At 40.0% G+C, this 19,875-nt stretch overlaps 1 protein-coding gene across 1 annotated transcript in view; it reads right to left on the bottom strand.

The window, feature by feature from the left end:
- Positions 1-19,875, bottom strand: part of TTN (titin) — a gene marked incomplete in the record, with an annotated part of 304,338 nt that overhangs the window by 2,641 nt on the left and 281,822 nt on the right. Inside the window, 21 exon segments of the mRNA XM_015818849.1 lie at positions 84-6,151; positions 7,032-7,625; positions 7,725-8,030; positions 8,123-8,698; positions 9,473-9,772; positions 9,873-10,178; positions 10,681-11,265; positions 11,373-11,675; positions 11,815-12,117; positions 12,348-12,647; positions 12,791-13,078; positions 13,175-13,768; positions 14,012-14,293; positions 14,395-14,700; positions 15,362-15,667; positions 15,764-16,063; positions 16,174-16,464; positions 16,562-16,867; positions 16,969-17,271; positions 17,359-19,425; positions 19,514-19,813. Coding sequence (XP_015674335.1) covers positions 84-6,151; positions 7,032-7,625; positions 7,725-8,030; positions 8,123-8,698; positions 9,473-9,772; positions 9,873-10,178; positions 10,681-11,265; positions 11,373-11,675; positions 11,815-12,117; positions 12,348-12,647; positions 12,791-13,078; positions 13,175-13,768; positions 14,012-14,293; positions 14,395-14,700; positions 15,362-15,667; positions 15,764-16,063; positions 16,174-16,464; positions 16,562-16,867; positions 16,969-17,271; positions 17,359-19,425; positions 19,514-19,813 — 14,984 coding nt within the window.

Raw genomic sequence — 19,875 nt, 5'->3', positions numbered from 1 at the left:
GGAAGAGAGGTTTAATTAAGGTCATGTTTAATCCAAGCATGCAAATACGGTAATTTTTTTATGGCTAACAAATAATTACTTACTGGTTGATTATCTTTAAACCAGTGGATCTCAGGAGAAGGATCTCCAGTGACTTCACAGGTAAGGAGCACATTTTGACCTTCATTAACATTTTGGGATCTTGGTTGAGTGATGAAGGTTGGGGCATTTAAAAGATCTTTGGAAACTTCCATTTCAAAGTGACATTTGATGATACCATCTTCTGTCTTTCCTTCACAGGTAAGCATTCCTTCATCTTTCTGAGTAGCCTTGCTAATGGTCAATGTATGGTCACTTCCAGATACACCATATCTATAATCTTCAGAGTTAGCTAACTCTACTCCATTTAGCAGCCATTTTACATCAGAAGCATTGGAAATATTGGCTTTGAGAACAGTTCTTTGGCCTGCCGACACTGACATTTTGCTGGTAGTAGCTTTAACTTCTGGGTAAGGCTTCTTAATATCTTCAGATATTAGAGACTTCTTAACAATTTCCTCTTGGACTACTGCCTTTTCTTGAGAAGTCACTGTAGCTTTCTTTTGGGTAGATAATTCAAGGACTTCTGCTTCTTTCTGAACCAGCTTTTGCGTTTTGGCTAAGCTTGATATCTGAGTACTCGCATTTTTGAATGCTTGTCCAGTAAACTGAAAGCTAGTTTTAGAAGAGCCATCTTCTCCGATAATCTCACATGTATATTCACCCTGGTCAGAGTCCTGAAGGTTATGAATGTTAAGTTCATAAGTTCCATCAGCTGCATAATGAAGTTTGAAACGATCATCTTCTTTTAATTTCTTGCCATCTTTATACCAGGATACTTCTCGAACACTTAACACACTGCTTTCAGCTGAGCAGAATAGTTTTACTTTATCACCAGAAACATCAACCTTCAGTTGTTGTGTTATCTTGGGAGCGACAGCAACTGGCAGGTCTGTTTTTTCAGCCGGTGGGGTTTTCTCTGCAGCAGTTGGTTTTGCAACTGGCAGGTCTGTTTTTTCAGCCGGTGGGGTTTTCTCTGCAGCAGTTGATTTTGCAACTGGCAGGTCTGTTTTTTCAGCCGGTGCAGTTTTCTCTGCAGCAGTTGATTTTGCTTTGGAGGGGGCAGGAGATGGTTCAGGAGACTTTACTCGCTTTGGAGATTTTACTCTGTCTGGAGATTTCACATGACGTTCAGGAGACTTGACCCTTGGAGGTGACGTAACTGCTTTTTCTGGAACCCGTTTTTGTTGAACGGTTAAACTAAAGTGAGCTTCCTGCCTTCCTTCAGAATTTTCTACCACAACAGTATAGCTGCCTTCATCTGAGATCTGAACAGATGAAATTTCAAATGTAGACTTATATTCAGTGCATGTCACATGATAACGCCCGGAAGAAGCAAGAACTTGTCCACCGCGTAGCCATGTCACTGTTGGTGTTGGTTCACCATCGGTGTCACAAGAAAATCTTGCAGTCTCTCCTTCAGAAACTGTGATCGAGCGGGGTTTTGTTAATATTGTAGCAGGTAGAGTGGTTTTAAATTTCCGGTGCACAGCTTTTTCTTCTATTGATTTTTTCTCTGACGCACTGATTTTCTTTTCAGCAGAAGCATGACGTTCATATGATGACAATGACTCCCTTGTTGCTGTCAGTTCTGACTTGACTTCTCTTACCGAAGAGCTTGCTTCAGTTTCAGAAATTTTCTTAAATGAAGAGATTGCATATGTATCAGTTCTTGTCAGATCAGGAATAACAGTTCTAGGAACTTCATCATCTCTGCGCTGGGAACTATAGGTAGTATAATCTCCTCCTGTAACATCTAATGTTGCATAGTCCGTACATTCTCCTCTATAGTTTGTGCACACAACACGGTATGTGCCACTGTCATCAATATGGCAATCAAGGATCTCTAAGGTCAATACACCACTAGTGTTAGTGGAATGTATCTTATGGCTCTCATGGATTTCAATACCATTATGATACCATTTCACCTCAGCAGTTGGCTTGGACTGAACATTCAGAATAAATCTGGTGTTGGTGCCACATGGGACACGATGTGAGCGCATTCGCAGAGTGATGCGTGGAGTATGATCTAGAGTGAAGGGTTCTTGAGTCAGAACTTCATATTTCCTTTCCATTGTTTTTTGAGTTTTCAGAGCAGCTTTCATGGACTCATACCTTGAAAATATATCAAATCTTGCAGTCCTTTCAAATCTAGAGAGAGATCTCTCACTGGATACTGGACTTGGTGAACGTGGACGAGTTCTTTCTGGCGTGGGAGATCTTCTCTCAGGTTCTTCCACAGGATGTGAATGAGGTCGAATTAATTCTGACACAGGTCGCATCAGCTCAATATAAGTTGGAGAAAGAGAACGTCTTCTTCTGAGTAACCTTGAAGGAGGTGAATATTCCCGATGAACGTGCCTCACCATTTCTATTTCCTCTTCTTCCTCTTTTGATGTGATCTCAGTTATTTCTTTTTCTCTCCTTCTTCTCAACCGTCTCTTTTCTTCTTGTGACATATATTCCAGTTCACTCTTGTATTCAGAGAGCCGCTGTCTAGTAGTAACTGGTCGTAGGAGTTCTTCATCTTCTTTCTCAGCCATTATTCTCTCCTTTTGTTTAGATAGCCTATAAGCTGCCCTGTCATGACGTTGTCGAAGCTGTGCATAAGTTGCAGTCGTGTCTTCTTTAGAGGGTATATGATAGCTTGCATATCTCAACTCTCTTTTTCTAGATAGTTCTGCAGCTCTCTGAGCTTCTGCTGCAGAGTAATGAAGAGAGGACAGTTCAAAGCGTGGAGGGCTTCTGCTTGGAGGTGAAGCAGAAAAGCCTAACTCCAATTCTTCTTCAAGTTGCAATCTTTCTTCTTCAGTTCTCTTCATGGCCAAGTAATCATCAACAGGCAGAAGCAGTTCTTCTTCAGATAAGTCACCAAGGGATCGCCTTCTTGGCCTATAATAAAAGTCATAATCAGGAGATGGTGTACGACGACGTGCTGGTCTCACTATTTCAAGATCATCTTGTGACAATTTAGGTATGCGCCACTTAGGTTTATATTGATCTGAAATGCGTGGCAGTGGCATCACATAGAATTGTTCCCATCTGGAGAGACGAATGCGCTTGGGTCGCTTCTGAACAATTCTGTCAAGTTTTCCTGGCATTTCATACTGGTCTCTCAGCTTCTTGTACCACTTCATGTCTGACATAGGCACAAATAATTTGATGTTCTGATCTTCTTCAAGAGCAGTGGCCATGCGCCTGCGGGGCTCTGGGATCTCGTAAGGCATCCGGAGTCTTTTTTCTTCTTTAATTTCTTCCTTCTTCAGTTCAAATTCACCTTTGACAGTTTTTGTGGTTACAGCTGGTTTGTATAGAATAGCAGCTTCTCTCAGAGCTTCTTGGGCTACTTGTGTCAATGGAACAGATTCTGTTCTGGAAAGAATTTCTGCCATTCTCACAGTCTTGTCAATTCTTTTCTGTACAACTTTTTGCTTCTCTTCTTCAGACTTATATGCACGCTTGACATATCTCAAGCGTTCTACTTTCAAGTAAGCCTGGCAGCTTGCAGAACCAGCACTGTTTGTAGCAGTAACTCTGTAATAGCCACTGTCTTCAGGCAAGGTATCCCTTATATGTAAAGCATAATAATCTAATCCTTCATGTACAATTTCAATATTGGGACTAGCTGAGAGAGGCTGACCATCTTTTTCCCATGTCAGTGTTGGTTTTGGAATGCCAGAGACTCTTATCTCAAAGCAGACATGCTGGCTTTCTTGACATTCAGCATTTGCCAACAGCCTTTTGAACATGGGTCGCAGAGTGGTAGCTTCGGCAGGAGCATGATGAACAACTGTTAGTTTAGCTTTGCAGCTATCCTCACCGTATTTGTTACGTGCCAACACAGTGTATTCAGCATCATCCTCCTCATTAACATTGTGGATTAGAAGTTGATAAAGACCTTTATCTGTTTCAAAGGTATACTTCCTATCATCATCTCCTGGTTTGATTTTCTGACCTGATTTGAACCAGGTTACACGAGGCTCTGGGTGAACTGTTATAGTTACTCCAAACCGGATATTTTCACCAACATAGGCTGTTCGGTTATATAGAGGCAAGGTAAATTCTGGTGGCTTCTCCAAAAGTCGCATGGTATCTATTCGGCGCTTCACTTTCTTGACAGTTCTGCATCTGTAATAGTCAGAAACTTCTCTGACACCTTTAACAAATAGTTCTGCATAGGAGCTGTCTTCCCCATAGTCATTTACAACTTTGCATCTATATGTACCATCATCTGCTTTGGCAATATCTTTGACGTACATTGTAGCTATGCCTTCATGGTAGGTGATTTCATATTTTTCACTGTTTTCCAGTTGTTTTACTCCAAAATACCAGTTCACTTGTGTGGCCGAGTCATAGTTTTCAATTTTGCAGACATATTTGACATGTCCACCTTCTTCCCCAACAGCATGCATTATTTGACTAGAAAGCGGGCCAATATCAATTGATGCCACTTTAACTTTAGCAACAGTAACTCCCTTCTGAGATCTGACAGCACCTCCCCATGAAATACGGGCAGTTGATATAACGGTACTCCATTCCTTCTTCACCAGTGTTTGGTAGTAACGTCTGTGTCTTAATGTTTTGATTACTTTAGTGCTGGTTTTCTCGGTTCTCTGCTTCAACCACGGATGGTTAAGAGCTTCTGTAGCAGTCATACGAGATTTTCTTTCTTTTACTAGTAGGCGGTCAATAAAGTCCAAGGCCTCAATACTTATATCTTTGAAGGCTTCGTCATCAAAATTATATTCAGCACTGATGATGTTGTCTACTGTCTGTTGGTTTGTTTCAGCAAGGAAAGGATTTAGGCCACTGAGAAGTACATACACTAGAATTCCAAGTGACCACATATCTGTGGCTGTGCTAACCAGATCATGTTGATGGACTTCAGGACCATAATATTCAGGAGAAGTGAACTGAAGCCTGAAATTATCACCGGGTTTCAGTTGTCTTGCCTGGCCAAATTCAATAAGTTTAATTGTAGAACTTCTTCTTGTGAAATAAATAATGTTGTCAGGCCTGATATCAAAGTTTGCAATGCTGTGACTGTGTAAGAATTCCAGGGCTTCACATACTTGGCGTACATAGCTTACAATTTCTCTTTCATTAAGTTCAAAACCAGGAGTGTTCAATCTTTCAAAGATGTCAGCTCCAGAGATGAATTCAGAGATCATGATCAACTCTTCTAAGCTTTCAAATGATTCATGAAGATACATAATATTTCTGTGTCTAGCAATGTTTAGGATAGAAATTTCTTTCTTTACTAGTACTTGATCAGCACCTTTAACTTTGACAAACTTAGCCAGGTAAGTCTTCTTGGAAGCAGTCTCAACGCACCGGTGAACAATTCCAAATTGCCCACGGCTGAGTTCTTCAGCAATCATATATCTATCATAGAGTTCCTTTGTAGAAGAATGAGCTGCCTTTGCTGTGGTGACTTCTCTGGCCTCATCAACTTCTTCATCATAATTAATTACTTTTGTCTTATCTTCTTTGGTTATAACAGGGTCTGTTGGTTCAGAAGGCTGACTCTGACCAAACTTATTTTCTGCTATAATGCGGAAGACATAGCTTGTTTTACCAAATAGGTTTACTACAGTGTATCGTGTATCACGAGCTTGACCAACACGGATCCATCTTTCAGCTGTTGTAGCACGTTTCTCAACAGTATAATGTGTGATTCTACTTCCACCATCGTTGGCTGGAGCATTCCAGGTTAAGTTGACAGAATCCCTTGAAACCTCACTTGCTTTCAATCCTCTTGGCGCATCAGGGACGTCAGCCACATCTAATTCAACTGTTTTCTGATCAATGCCAAATCTGTTCTTAGCACAGACAATGTAGAAACCTGCATCTTTTCTGTCTACCCCATTAGGGAAAACAAGGGATGTGAAGGATCTTGTAACAATGACTTGGTAATGTCCATTTGTATCAATGAGATCTTGTCCTTTCTGCCAAGTGATCACTGGATCAGGCTTGCCACTGAACGGAATTTTGATGCTAACAACTTCACCACGGAGAGCATGAACTGCTCCCATACCTTCCAGGTTTTTAGGTAAGTGGATTTTAGCAGGAACTATTTAAAAAAAAGAAACACAAGAAAAATTAAATTAGCAAAACTGAATAAGTAAACAAATTTAATTCTGTTTTTAACAGAGGAAAACTGATTCTTAGGGGGTGGGACATTTCTGCAGCTTAAAGGCTAATATTTGAAATTTACTTTTTGCCATAAATTCTTTCCATTGCCAAATAATCAAAGAGTGTTGTTCATATTATAATATTTGGAGATTGTCAACACAAAGTGCAGCTTTCAACAATTTTGCCAGAGCTTCTTATTAGATAAATACATCAAAGAGATTTATCTAATAGTACGATAGAAAGTTAACTGAAATATTTCACAAAAGCCATGCTAAAATTATGAATGCCAATTTAGGCAAAACTGATTTTTTTTTCTATGATAGAAGCAGTTGTGAGATATTTGTTCCCTGAAAATGATGGTACAAAATATATTAATTGTTTTAAAAATGTGTTCCATATATTGTTTTTTAAATTATGTATCTTCATAAAGTTCATTTTTCGAAGTACAAAATATTATTCTATAAGGCCTGCTGTTTAGATGAGATTCCATGCAGTGGTATCTTGTCAAAAGGCTAATCTAACCCTACCCAGAGGTGGGATTCAAATATGTGAACAACCGGTTCTCTGTGTGGATGCTGCTTCTGGAAGTCCATTCTGGGCCTGGGCAACAAAAAATTAGCTACCAGTTCTGCCGAACTGGTGCAAACTGGCTGAATCCCATCACTGACCCTACCCCTAGTTCTGTTAGCACTGAAATTATTGGACAAAGATCTTAAATATATGGAATCAAAAGGAAGTTTGGATTTTTGCCCATCAGCTTGCATTTAAAAAAATAAAGAAAAAATAATTGTAATTTAAAAAAACCCCACATAATTTACCTTCAACATCTAAGGAGGCAGTTCCAGAAATTGATCCTCCTTGGTTGGTTGCTCTCACTTGGTACACAGTAGCATCGTCGTCTGTTACGTCTGTAATCACCAACTGATGATATCCTCCCTTAAATTCTTGTATCTTCACCTTTTCACCGTCTGGCATAATCTCCTTGCCCTGCCTGAACCATTTTACAACAGGTTTAGGGTGACCGGTGACTTTGCAAACAAATGTGGCATGACCTCTAAATTTCACGTTCAGATTTCTGATTTCTTCTTTGAAATGTGGTGCCTGAATTGATATATCAGATTTGGGAATGATCGGTTGTGAAATTTCACTCCATTCACTCTCACCACCCAGATTTTCACATTTTACACGGAATTCATATTCCAGACCTTCAATAAGGCTTGTGACAGAATAGACAGTTTCATGAATTTCTTCTGTGGTAACAGCAATCCATTTGTTCTGCTTCTTTTCCCGCTTTTCAAGGTAGTAATTTCTAATCTTTGAGCCTCCATCACTTGCTGGTGGCCTCCAAGATACAACGCAGGAATCTTTTGTAATAGCAGATACATTTGGCTGAGTTGGTTGTCCTGGTTTTTCTGTAACATAAAACATTTCCAGGACATGAAGTTGATTTGCTTAGTAGCCAGTTATAAATTCAACAATGGATTATGATTTATTTTTTTACATGTACTTACCAAATGGTGTCTTGATAATAACAACTGAAGACACTTCTAATGCTTCACTGATGCCAAATACGTTCTGAGCAGAGACGCGGAAATAATACCCTGCATTTTCAATTAGATTAACAATCCTACAGGTTTTGCCAGATATGCTTGATGACACCAGTTGCCACTCAGCACCTTCTTTTGCTTCTCTTTTCTCTACAACGTAATTTGTGACGAAGGCACCACCATCATCTTCAGGTGGCTTCCAGCTGATGACTGCAGAGTTCTTCAGCAGAGCTTCCACGACAATTGGTCCTACAGGTTTATCGGGCTTATCTGCAGAAAAGGAGGCAGTGCATGAAGTTCTACACGAAAAACATGGTTGATTACATAGCTTTGGGGGGAGGGGAAGAAAAGGTAGCACTTACCTTGTATTTCCACACTGAGTACAGTATCAACACTTCCAAAAATGTTACTGAGCTGCACTTTGTACTTTCCGGCATGCGTCTTGTGCTGTACATTTTTAATGGACAGGTGGGTATAATGTTCCGTGTTCTCGATCGTAATGTTTTCAGTGTTCTTTAAAAGTTTCTTGTCGTGGAACCATGTAATAGCAGGCACTGGGCGACCAATGTAGACAACATGGAGGCGAAGAGTAGAACCTATACCTGCACGGTATTTCTCCTTCAAGGGGAAACCAGGATGGAATTGTGGAGGAGCATGCAATAAGAGCTTGCCACTGGTTTCAATTTCTCCAACATCATTGGTAGCCTTACAGGTATAAAGTCCTTCATCTTCTTGCTCTTCTGTCAGCACAGACAATGTATGGGTGCGCCCATCGGATGACATCTTGTATTTTCGGCTCTGTACTAGTTCTTTGCCAAAACGATACCATTTAATGTCAGGAAGCGGTCTCCCAATAATCTGGCATGATAGCTGTCCTGTCTCCCCTAGGTTTGTAGTGACATCCTTTATTTCTTGTCTTACTCCAGGAGTTTCTCCAGCTGCATTTATAAAAGAAGAAAGAAAGAAAAAATGCTAAATGTTCCCTATTTTGGGGATATCTTTTGTTTTAGCATGCTCCATCTTTTCAACCAAAATATTATAGAATTACATATAATTTTTATTTTTCTAAACATTAAAATCACATTTAGCTTCATTAGTACTGTGATTAGTACTGTATTTATCATACTGTTATTCCACTCGGCAGAAGAAATATACGGGTAGTCCTCAACTTACAACAATTTGTTTAGTGACTGTTAGAAGTTACAATGGCTCTGAAAAAAGTGACTTGTGACCGTTTTTTCACATTTACTACTGTTGTGGCATCCCCATAGTCATGCAATCAGAATTCAGATGCTTGGCAACTGGTTCCTATGTATGATGGTTGCAGTGTCACAGGATCATGTGACCACCTTGGGTGATCTTCTGACAAGCAAAGTCAATGAGGAAGCCAGAGTCACTTAACACCTGTGTTTCTGACTAAACAACTGCAGTCATTCACTTAACAACTGTGGCAAAAAAGGTCATATAATGGGGGGGGGGCAACACTCAACTGTCTTGCTTAGCAACTAAAATTTTGGACTCAATTGTGGTCAACAAGTCAAGGGCTACCTGTATTAAATTTCTCAGTCTGTATGTTAGAACTGTCAAGTTGTTTCTAAAAGTATACAATCAAATCAATCAACATTATGGATCCCATAGCATTCTTCTCGTTACTTTAGTATCTTCTAATGACTTTGTTGATTGTACCATAAAATAAAATGAATAAATCTTACATGTCAGTTTTGTCTTCACTGTCATTGCTGTTCTACGTGGCCTGCTGATTCCGGTTTCGTTTTCTGCGAAAACTCTGAATTCATATTCTGTAGCTTCCAGCAAGCCTCCCACCATAAACTGTCTGTCTTTGATGCGTTCTTTATTGCATTTTTTCCATGCGGTCTGTCCATATTGGCGATATTCAACCCAGTATCCAATGATGTCCTTACCACCATCACACTCAGGGCGCTCCCATTCTAGAGTAATACTATCTTTAAATATAGAAATGATCTCAATTTCTCCAGGCTGGCTTGGTTTATCTGTAAAATGAAGGGGGGGAAAAATCATAAGAAATGAAATGTTATCTTCTCCAGAATGTTTACCTAAATGCCTTCTGATATTGATATTATATTTACATACCAAATGGATCCTTGCAGACAACTGGTTCAGAAGCAGGGCTAGGTTCACCTTCGCCAATATCATTTTGGGCGATAATACGGAACTGATATTCAGCATCTGGAACCAGTCCTGTGACTGTATACATTGTAGTTGTGATGTGGGTCTTGTTATGCCTGACCCATTTATCAGTAGATGTTTCTTTGCGTTCAATATAATAGCCAGTGACACGAGAGCCACCATCATCTCTAGGTCTGGACCAAGATAAGCTGACAGAACTTTTTGTGACATCAAGTATTTCTGGTGGATAGCTTGGAGGCTCTGGAGGATCTGTTAAGAAGAATACAACTGTTACTATACATCTTCACCCAGGAAAACTGAGTTTAAATCTCTATTCAGTTGTGATATTTTAGAAATGGCTAGTCATTTCTAAATAATAACGACTAGGCTAGTCATTACCTTTCATCCTAACCTAACCATGGTGAGCCATGATGGTGCAGTGGTTAGAATGCAGTACTGCAGGTTTATTTTGCTGAGTGCCAGGGGTTTAATCCTCACCAGGTCACGAGTGATTCATCCTTCCATGCTTCCAAGATCAGTAAAATGAGGACCCAGATTCTTGGGAGCAATATGCTAACTCTGTAAACCTCTTAGAGAGGGCTGTAAAGCCCTGTGAAGCGGTATATATGTCTAAATGCTATTGCTATCTCACATATTTCCTTTGCGGACATATCAGAAGACATACTTAGTTTTTGCAAAAAAAGGCTAAAGAATATTTTTTTTTAGTAATGACACAACTATCACAACCACCAGAATTGAGATGTGTACTTACTCAAAGGTGTCTTTGGCACAACTGGCTCTTCAGATTTCAGAGATCTGCTCACACCAAATTGGTTTTCAGCATAAACACGGAAGTGGTATTCCACATTTTCTTTGAGTCCTTTCACCACCAATGATGTACCTTTTACTCTGGAATCAACTGTGTACCAGGCAGTCTTTGGTACTTCACGCCTTTCAACAATATATCCTAATAGATCAGCACCACCATCATCAGTTGGAGGCTTCCAGCTGACTCTAACGGAGCGCCCTTGTATGTCGTCATATTCAAGTGGTCCTTCTGGTGGATTTGGAATGCCAATGACTCTGACTTTGATGTAGACTACCTTCTTGCCACATTTGTTTTCAAGTGTTAAATCGTAAGTACCAGAATCTTCTCTTTCTGCATCTTTGATAACCAATTCAGTATCTGTTTCAGAAGTGGCAATCATAGCCCTCTGGAGGACATCATGCCCTTCCTTAGTCCATTTGCAAATTGGAATAGGTTTACCTTTAATTGGGACTGTGAGCTTAATTACTCCACCTTGCCTTACAAATACACCTTCCAGGTATTTTGCATCCAGTACATAATCAGGATATTCTGGGGGAAGGGGAAAAAAATCTCATGTTAGATACAAAAAGGTTAAAAAGCGTTCTTAAGTTTTAAACATTGGCTTCCATTAAGGAGAAAGAGCTCAATTTTCTTACCAAGCATTTCTGTTACTTTGGCTGTTCCTGGTACCTCTGCGGGTTCCCCAGGACCTCCAGCATTACAGGCGGCAATACGGAATCTGTACTCTGCCCCTTGTGGAAGATGGGTTAGAGTGTAGTCACGTATTTTGGTGGGTGTGGTGTTACATTTAGTCCATTCAAACTGGTCAATCTTTTGCATTTCAATTAAATAGCCAGTGACTTTAGATCCACCTTCATCTTCAGGTGGACTCCAAGCCAGGGAGATCGTTGTTCTTGTAGTATCTGTAACTCTTGGATTCTGAGGTTTGCCTGGAGGAGCTGGAATACACAACGAGAACAGACATACCTCTAGTTAAGAGAACTGCACATTTAACACTGCTTTTCCAAAAAGGCAGTTCAACATATTAGAATCTACTATTTCTTAAATATTTCCTAGCAACTATAGTACATTATTTACCAATTGGATCCATAGCAACTGCAGGCTTTGATGCTCTACTTGGTTTGCCAGTGCCCCTAGCATTGATAGCTGTGACACGGTGTTCATACTCCAGGCCTTCAATTAACCCTGTTGACCGGTAGCGTGTCATAGTCACAGCAATTTTGTTTACACGGACCCATCTGTCTGATCTAACTTCCTTGCGTTCCACAATGTAGCCAGAGATCTGTGAACCACCATCCTCTTCTGGTGGATACCAAGTAAGTGTCATTCCATCACGGCAGATATCAAACACTTCTAGAGTACCAGGAGGACCTGGGATGCCTAGATGGATAAAGCAGAAAAAAAAAATGAGAACGTGATTCCATTTACAGTCATATTACTGTATGTTCCCTCTAATCATAGTTTTATATTTTTTTAACAAGTATTTTGTGACCAGTTCAATGTAACTGATTATTTAAGCAAAAGAAGAACAGAATCTATAATCTTAAAATATTTCTTTATATCTCTTTTTAGTTTTTAATGCAGAGGGCTAAAGCAAAATATTAACTTACTGATTCTGCTCTTGCATTCTATAATCTCGGATTGCAAGTAGGATCCAATTCCAAAGCGGTTCGTTGCAGCCACACGGAATACATATTCAGCACTCTCAGTCAGTTTAGAAAATTTAAATGTTGTCCGAGTTACAGATTCAGATACTGGTAACCACCCTGGACGGTGGGCATCACGTTGCTCTACCACGTATCCACTTAATGTTGCACCACCATCCATCTCAGGTGGTTCCCAGGAAATAGTTACAAAAGTTGAATCAATGTCAACTACTCTAATAGGCCCGATGGGTGGTCCAGGTTTATCTGTGGAAAAGAAAAATAAAGCATAAAGGATTCCAAAAATATTTTTTTTTTAAAAAAAATCAACAGTGTGGTTTACTTAGGGGGTTAATGATCAAAACAAAATAGAAGACAAGGATATATTTTAAACAGACCAAAAATCTTACCAAGAATAATAACTTTGACTATATCAAGAACAGTTCCAGTTGTATTCTTCAGTTCAAGTGTGTACGACCCAGTATCTCGTATTGTTGTTTCGCGTACAGTTAATTTAGTGAGTTTGGCAACTGTTTCGATCTTGACACGCTCTGATTCTCTTAGTTTAGAGCCAGCAAAGAACCAAGAAACAGCTGGAGGTGGCCGCCCAGAAATTGGAATTGCTAATTCTATAGGTCTTCCAGCTGGTACATGAATGGTCTTTTGAGGAATTCCAGCCAGGTCAATTGTGGGTAGAACTGAAAAAAGAGAGTTTTTTAAAATGATATGGTTAATCAAGTCAAACTATGAATCATTGCTACAAACAAAGTTTCACTTTTTACCATGGCTTTTACCTTTTTGCTCTTGCACAGTGACGGCTGTGACTATTTCCCTTGGTTCTGAGACACCTTTCTGATTTTGTGCTCTGACTCTAAACAGGTACTGTTCTCCTTCATTTAGTGAAATGATTGTATGCTCAAAGACTGTAGGTTTCAGGGTTACGACTTTCATCCACCTGTCTGTTCCAACTTTACTGGCCTCAATTACGTAGCCAGTTAATCTGCTGCCACCGTCGTGCTGTGGTTTTTCCCAGGCAAGCGATACAGTAGATTTAGTAATGTCAACCACCTCCAGTTTCTGTGGCACACTCGGGACTTCAGATATAAGCACCGTATCTGATGTCTCACATGCCTCACCTATACCATAGATATTTTCTGGTAGAACTCGGAAATAGTATAGAGCTCCTTCCATGAGTCCAGAAATTCGGTAAATGGTTTTGTTGCATTTAGTAGTTACTGTTTTGTAAGCCCTCATGGCAGCCTCACGTTTCTCAATGATATAGTTATTGACTGGTGCTCCACCATCAATGGCAGGAACGTCCCAAGTAATAGTTACAGATTCTTTGGTGATTTCTTTTACTCTCACAGATCCTGGAGGGCCAGGAGTATCTATGGGGGAGTGAAAGAAAATATTAATTATTTATTACATTGCGTTGTGCAACACATTTTTTTTCCTTCTCGACAAAACAATACTCATAGACTGCCACTGGCATAATCATGCTTCTAATTTTTTCTCTTTTTGCCATTTGCCTGGCTCTCTGTGACTTGATTGTTGTGCAGTTTCAAATATTTTTTAATTCGTAATGAAATAAATGAGGCGGTCGTAAAAAGAAAAAAAAGGCGTTAACTTACCATAGATTTTTACAAGAACAGTTGCCGATTTCTTTCCTGATTGATTTTCAGCCTCAATGACATATTTTCCAGCATCATAGCGGTTAACTTTATCCACAACCAAGAGTGTGTAGCTGTCCGTGGTGTCAATGATAGCCCGACTTGCTAAGTCAACACCCGCTTTGCTCCAGGTAATTCTTGGTAGTGGTCTGCCAGACACTGAGACCATTAGACGTAAAGAGCCACCGGCTCTGACAGTAACAGTCTTCTTTAGGTCATCAGCAAGCTCAAGGTCAGGTATTTCTGTCGATGGGAGACAAAATAAAAGATGAGCTTCTGTCTGAATATTCTAAACACAGGTGTGTAAATAGAAATCTGTGAATGCTTTATAAATGTGAGGTTACCTAGCCTTTCCACAGGTTCTATTTCGGCTGGCGACTCGCTGTATTCACTTATCCCATTTATGTTGGTGGCTGCCACTCTAAAGCGGTATTTCTGGCTTTGTCTAAGACCAGTCACAGTGAATTCAGGATTCCGTATGGTGGCTGTAGTATGGACCCTGTACCATTGGTCCATGCCTTCTTCTTTCATTTCAAGAATGTAGCCCAATATATCAACTCCGCCATCGTACATGGGCTTTGTCCAAGCTAAGCTTATGCTTGTCTTAGTGGTATCTACAACTCTTGGAGGAGACGGAGGTGCAGGAGTATCTTTGAAAAGATAAAGTTATTATTATTATTATTATTGCTATTATTTTTCTTGAAGGCTTTGGGAAAGTTTCATTTTGATTGCAAAAACTTTGATGTTATAGAGTTAGTAGTTTACCTGATCCAAGGAAATGTTCTCTGAGGGAAATATATAGTGATGACTTAGATCAAAAGTGCAGTATAAAGTAATCTATTGATACCCCTGACCCTAAAAGGAATTACTTGTCTCAATTGTACTAAACCAGCTGGACTTGTAGTATTTAATGCTTGAAGACAAATCTTTTGGTTTTATTTTATTTTTGTAAAAAAAATACAGTTTTCTGATTTAAACGGAGCACTATTTCTGACAGAACATTGACTATTGATAGTTATCCCAATCTGATCAAGCTAGGTGCCTATCTATGTCAACTAAAAGAGAATTGATTTTGTAAGATTTCACTGAATTAAATGCAAAAGCATAAGTAACCCTGAGAACCTAGTCACAAGATATCATATAAATGTCATAAATGCCATAATAAACAAACAAACAAATAAATAAATTCATCTGAGATTTCAATTTTTTTTTTAAAAAAAACCTGTTTACTATTTCATAATCAAGACTAAGAAATCATTTATATCACTCAATTTGGAATTAACGATAACGACATTAGTTTGGGGAACTTACATGATGGTTCTTTACACAAAATATATTGAGATGCTTCACTGGGCTCACTGTTGCCAGCAGCATTTACTGCGGTAACACGGAACTGATATTCGCTGCCTTCCATGAGACCAGTGACTTTCAACCTGGTGTCATAAATGGTGTAGTCTCTGTTTACTCGGGTCCAGCGTAGACTTCGCTTTTCTCGTTTATCTACCAGATAGGTGCTTATCTCATTTCCCCCGTCAGATTCTGGTTTCAGCCACTGAATAATGATGTGCTCTTTGCCAGCACCCACTGATTCTGGCATCCCAGGAGGTGATGGAATAGCTGAAATGATTTTTTTTTAAAAAATAAAAAAAATTAGACATCTCTTACACATCTATCCAGAAGAAAAAAATCTAACTGAAGTAAGGAGGCACTTACTAAATGAATTTCTAGCAATCATTGCTTCTGTTTCAAGTGGGACTCCAGGTCCATACTTATTGACAGCTCTTACACGGAATATGTATTCATTATTCTTGATAAGTCTTGTTGTTACGCACGAGAGGGTTGCACACTCCGCATCAACAATAACCCAATTCAGCCTGCTAGTCTCACGTCTCTCCACAATGTAGTGAGTAATTTCTGCCCCTCCATCTTCTTGAGGAGCATTCCAAGCCAAGGTACATTTCTCCTCTGTCACTCTGCTAATGGTGATCTTGCCAGCACATGGACCAGGAGAATCTGTAGACAAAATAATGATGATAATAATAAAGAATTGGTGCAATGATATAACATTGGCTTGAAAAGAAAGAGTTTGTTCTCTCAGAAATTATGAACTGTGAAATACTTACCAAGTACTTTGACCAAAACAGAAACTTGTTTTGTTCCACTAGCATTTTTAACAGTTAATGTGTATTTTCCTGTATCGCTTCTGTCACAGAACTTGATGATTGCGACAGCATGCCTGCTGGTATATTGCAAAGAGATCTTTTCACATAAATCCAACTCCTTGTCGCCTTTAGACCAAAACACTTTGGGTTCAGGCTTTCCACCGATCGATGCCTCAAGAACAAGATCAGATCCAGCCCTAACAGTTACAATATCTCCTTTTAATTTGGCATCCAGCTCAGCTTTAGGTGGTGCTATGAAAAAACAAGATGAATAAACTCTCAACATAAATTTCTTTTAAAGGTGACATGTTCAACAAAATTGAAATACCTGTGGGAAAAAAAGTCTTACAATATTCATCTTTGCAGGTGACAGGACCTGTGGTTTCAGAACCTTTGCTAATCACACCAGCAGAATTCTTTGCTAAGACCCGGAATTCATATTCCTCTCCTTCACTGAGGGCTGTTACGGTAAAGAAGTTTTCTGAAACAATGGTGTAATTGCATTTCAACCAGCGTCCATCTCCAGTCAAATGGTAGGGCTTGCGTTCTACAATATAGCCAACAATTTTGCTTCCACCGTCATAAAGTGGAGAAGTCCAGCTTAATGAAACTGAAGACCGTGTGACATCTGTCACTTCTGGTCTGCCTGGTGGATCTGAAAAAGAACATTATAGTCAAATGTAGGGGTTTTTTAATTAAAAAAAATGATTCTCTTAAATAAAAATAGGAAACATGCTTTTTCTGTGCTATACTTACCAACTGGGTTTTGGGCCACAATTGGTCTAGAAGCTTCACTGGCCTTGCTCACTCCAGCAGCATTTAATGCATATGTTCTGAACTGGTATTCTAGACCTTCTACAAGTCCAGTGATTTTGTAGTCACACTCAAAGCATGGAGCTTTGTTCTCCTTTACCCAAAGGATTGTGTTGCGTTCTTTCTTTTCAATCCAGTATCCCACAACTTTGCTGCCACCATCATGATATGGTTCCTCCCATCGGATAGACATGGCATTGGCCGAAACAAAATAGACTTCGGGTCTTGTGGGAGGACTTGGAGGGACTAATTAAAAAAGAGAGAAATGTTAAAACACCTGGATTCTTTTTCAAGCAAAATTTGTGCACATTCATTACAACAATGATTCCTTACCAAATGGATGCTCAGCCACCACTGGAACTGATTCAACAGGTTTGCTGACGCCAAATCGGTTTTCAGAACTGACACGGAAAGTATATTCCATGTATTTAGTGAGATGAGTAACTTTGATCTGTGTACGCTTGACACTGGAGTTTATGAGCTGCCATGCTGTTGTACCAGATTCACGTTTTTCAACAATGTAGTTAGTAATATCAGTCCCACCATCATCTTCAGGTTCCTTCCAGGACAAGACACAGGATTCTGCTGTCACCGATGATATCTCTATGGGGCGTGTAACTGGACCTGGTCTTCCGATAACTATAACGGTGACAGTGAATGTCTTCATCCCAGCCATGTTCTCAAGAGTTAAATAGTATTTGCCAGAATCACCTCTCATGCTGTCCTTAACAATCAGTGTGGTTCTATCTTTGGTTGTCTTGATAGTCACTCTATCAGTTTCCTTGAGTCTCATTTCCTCAAGTTTCCAGGTTACTTTTGGAATAGGGCGCCCACTAATTGGTATATCAATAGTGAACGTGCTTCCAGCTTTGCAAGTTATAAGTTGTTTAGTTATTCCACTAAGGTCTGCGGTTGGTTCAATCTGTGGCTCTTTAATAATGACAGAGGAAAAAGCTTCTCTTGGCTGGCTGTAGCCAGCATCGTTCTTTGCACTGACCCTAAATTCATATTCGTTGTTCTCAGTAAGACCTTCTACTGTGAAAGTAAGCTGCTTGGTTTGACCTGCTTCACGCCAAACTTCAGTTCCTTTCTGTTTCATCTCTAGCAGATATCCAGTGATACGGCTGCCACCATCATGGTCAGGTTTAAGCCAAGCAAGTACCACAGATGACCTAGTAGTATCAATAATATCTAATCTCTTAGGTGGAGCAGGTTCTTCAGTGGCCACCACTGGCTCTGTTAATTCACACGGTTCACCTAGTCCGTATTCATTTTCTGCTGAGACACGGTAAAAATAGGGTACACCTTCTGCAAGATCAGTGACTTTAGCTATTTGGCGGGTACATTTTTCATTAACAACTTGCCAGCTACGGCGGGTTGCTTCTCGCTTCTCCACAACGTAATGATGGATACGTGCACCTCCATCCAAAATGGGAGCATCCCACATTAAAGTGATGGAGCCTCTAGTCACATCCTTAAATGTAATAGGACCTGGTGGTCCAGGAGTATCTAGCACTTTAACTGTGAAAGCAATAGATTTGCTACCACTGTTGTTTTCTACAGTAAACACATATTTTCCGGCATCCGTTCTGTTGCAATTCTCTACAGTTAATGTACTGAATGAATCTGTTGTGTGAATGTTAGCTCGTAAGTTGAGATCGGAATCTGCTTTGGACCATGTAGCAATAGGAACAGGTCTGCCCTTGAAGGCAATAAAGAGACGGATATTTGTACCTGCTCGGATTATGTGAGTCTGCTTGAAGCTAGCATCAATATCAAGTTCAGGGGAAGAAAGCCTATCCACTGTTTGTACTGAAGCAGCAACTTCACAGCTTTCTCCTTTGCCTGCAGTATTTACAGCACTGACTCGGAACTTATAATGCTCATTTGGTTCTAAGTCAGTCACAGTATATTTGGTAGCGATTAAAGTCTCAGCATTGACTTTATGCCAATCTCCCAAATCAGCTTTACACATTTCAATGATGTAGCCAATAATTTCCAAGCCGCCATCAAAAACTGGTGTCGTCCATTCTAAGGTGACGCTTGTCTTTGATGTATCTATCACTTTGACCACAGTAGGAGGACCTGGTGGATGAACTGGGTCTCTGCATTTAATCAACCTCGACACACCACTAGGTGGCCCCACGCCAGCCTTGTTTTCTGCCATAACCTGGAATTCATATTCATTGCCCTGAGTTAGCCCTGTGACTCTATATCTTGTCTCAGAAATGGGTCTCTTGCTGGATACTTTGACCCAGAGAATGCTCTTTTTTTCTCTTCTCTCCAAGATATATTGATCAATGTCACTTCCACCATCTGATTTTGGTCTTGTCCAGGTGAGAGTGATGCTGTTCCCTGTTACATTGCTAGGCTCTGGAGTCCCGGGTGCATCAGGAACAGCTGTAGAATGAAAATAGCAGATTAGATGGCACTTTGGAGAAGGCTAACTAGCACACAAACTGGAGTTTTCTATTGAAAATGAACTTACTGTAATGTGCTTGTGCTACGAAAGGATCAGATTCCAGTGGTCTGCCGACCCCAAACTTGTTAGCTGCAGAGATTCGGAACTGGTATTCATTGCCTTTTATTAATCTAAGTGCTACGTAGCTGCAGGCTTCACAGTGGTCTTCAATTAGCGCCCAGGATACTCTGCTGGTTTCACGTTTTTCTATTACATAATGAGTAATGGCTGCACAGCCATCGTTAGCTGGAGGCTCCCACCACAGTGTTGCCTTCTCTTCAGTAATATTGGTGAAGCGTATCGGGCCCCCTATTTTCCCTGGAGTATCTGTAACATAAACATGTAATTGTTTAAGTGGTGCTGCATTTCATAGAGAATAAAGAAAATGG

Source organism: Protobothrops mucrosquamatus, unplaced genomic scaffold (genome assembly GCF_001527695.2).
Source record: "Protobothrops mucrosquamatus isolate PMUCROS unplaced genomic scaffold, P.Mucros_1.0 scaffold804, whole genome shotgun sequence".
Taxonomy (NCBI): domain Eukaryota; kingdom Metazoa; phylum Chordata; class Lepidosauria; order Squamata; family Viperidae; genus Protobothrops; species Protobothrops mucrosquamatus.
Note: the sequence above shows the minus strand (reverse complement) of the source record. Positions and strands in the feature narration are given on the sequence as shown.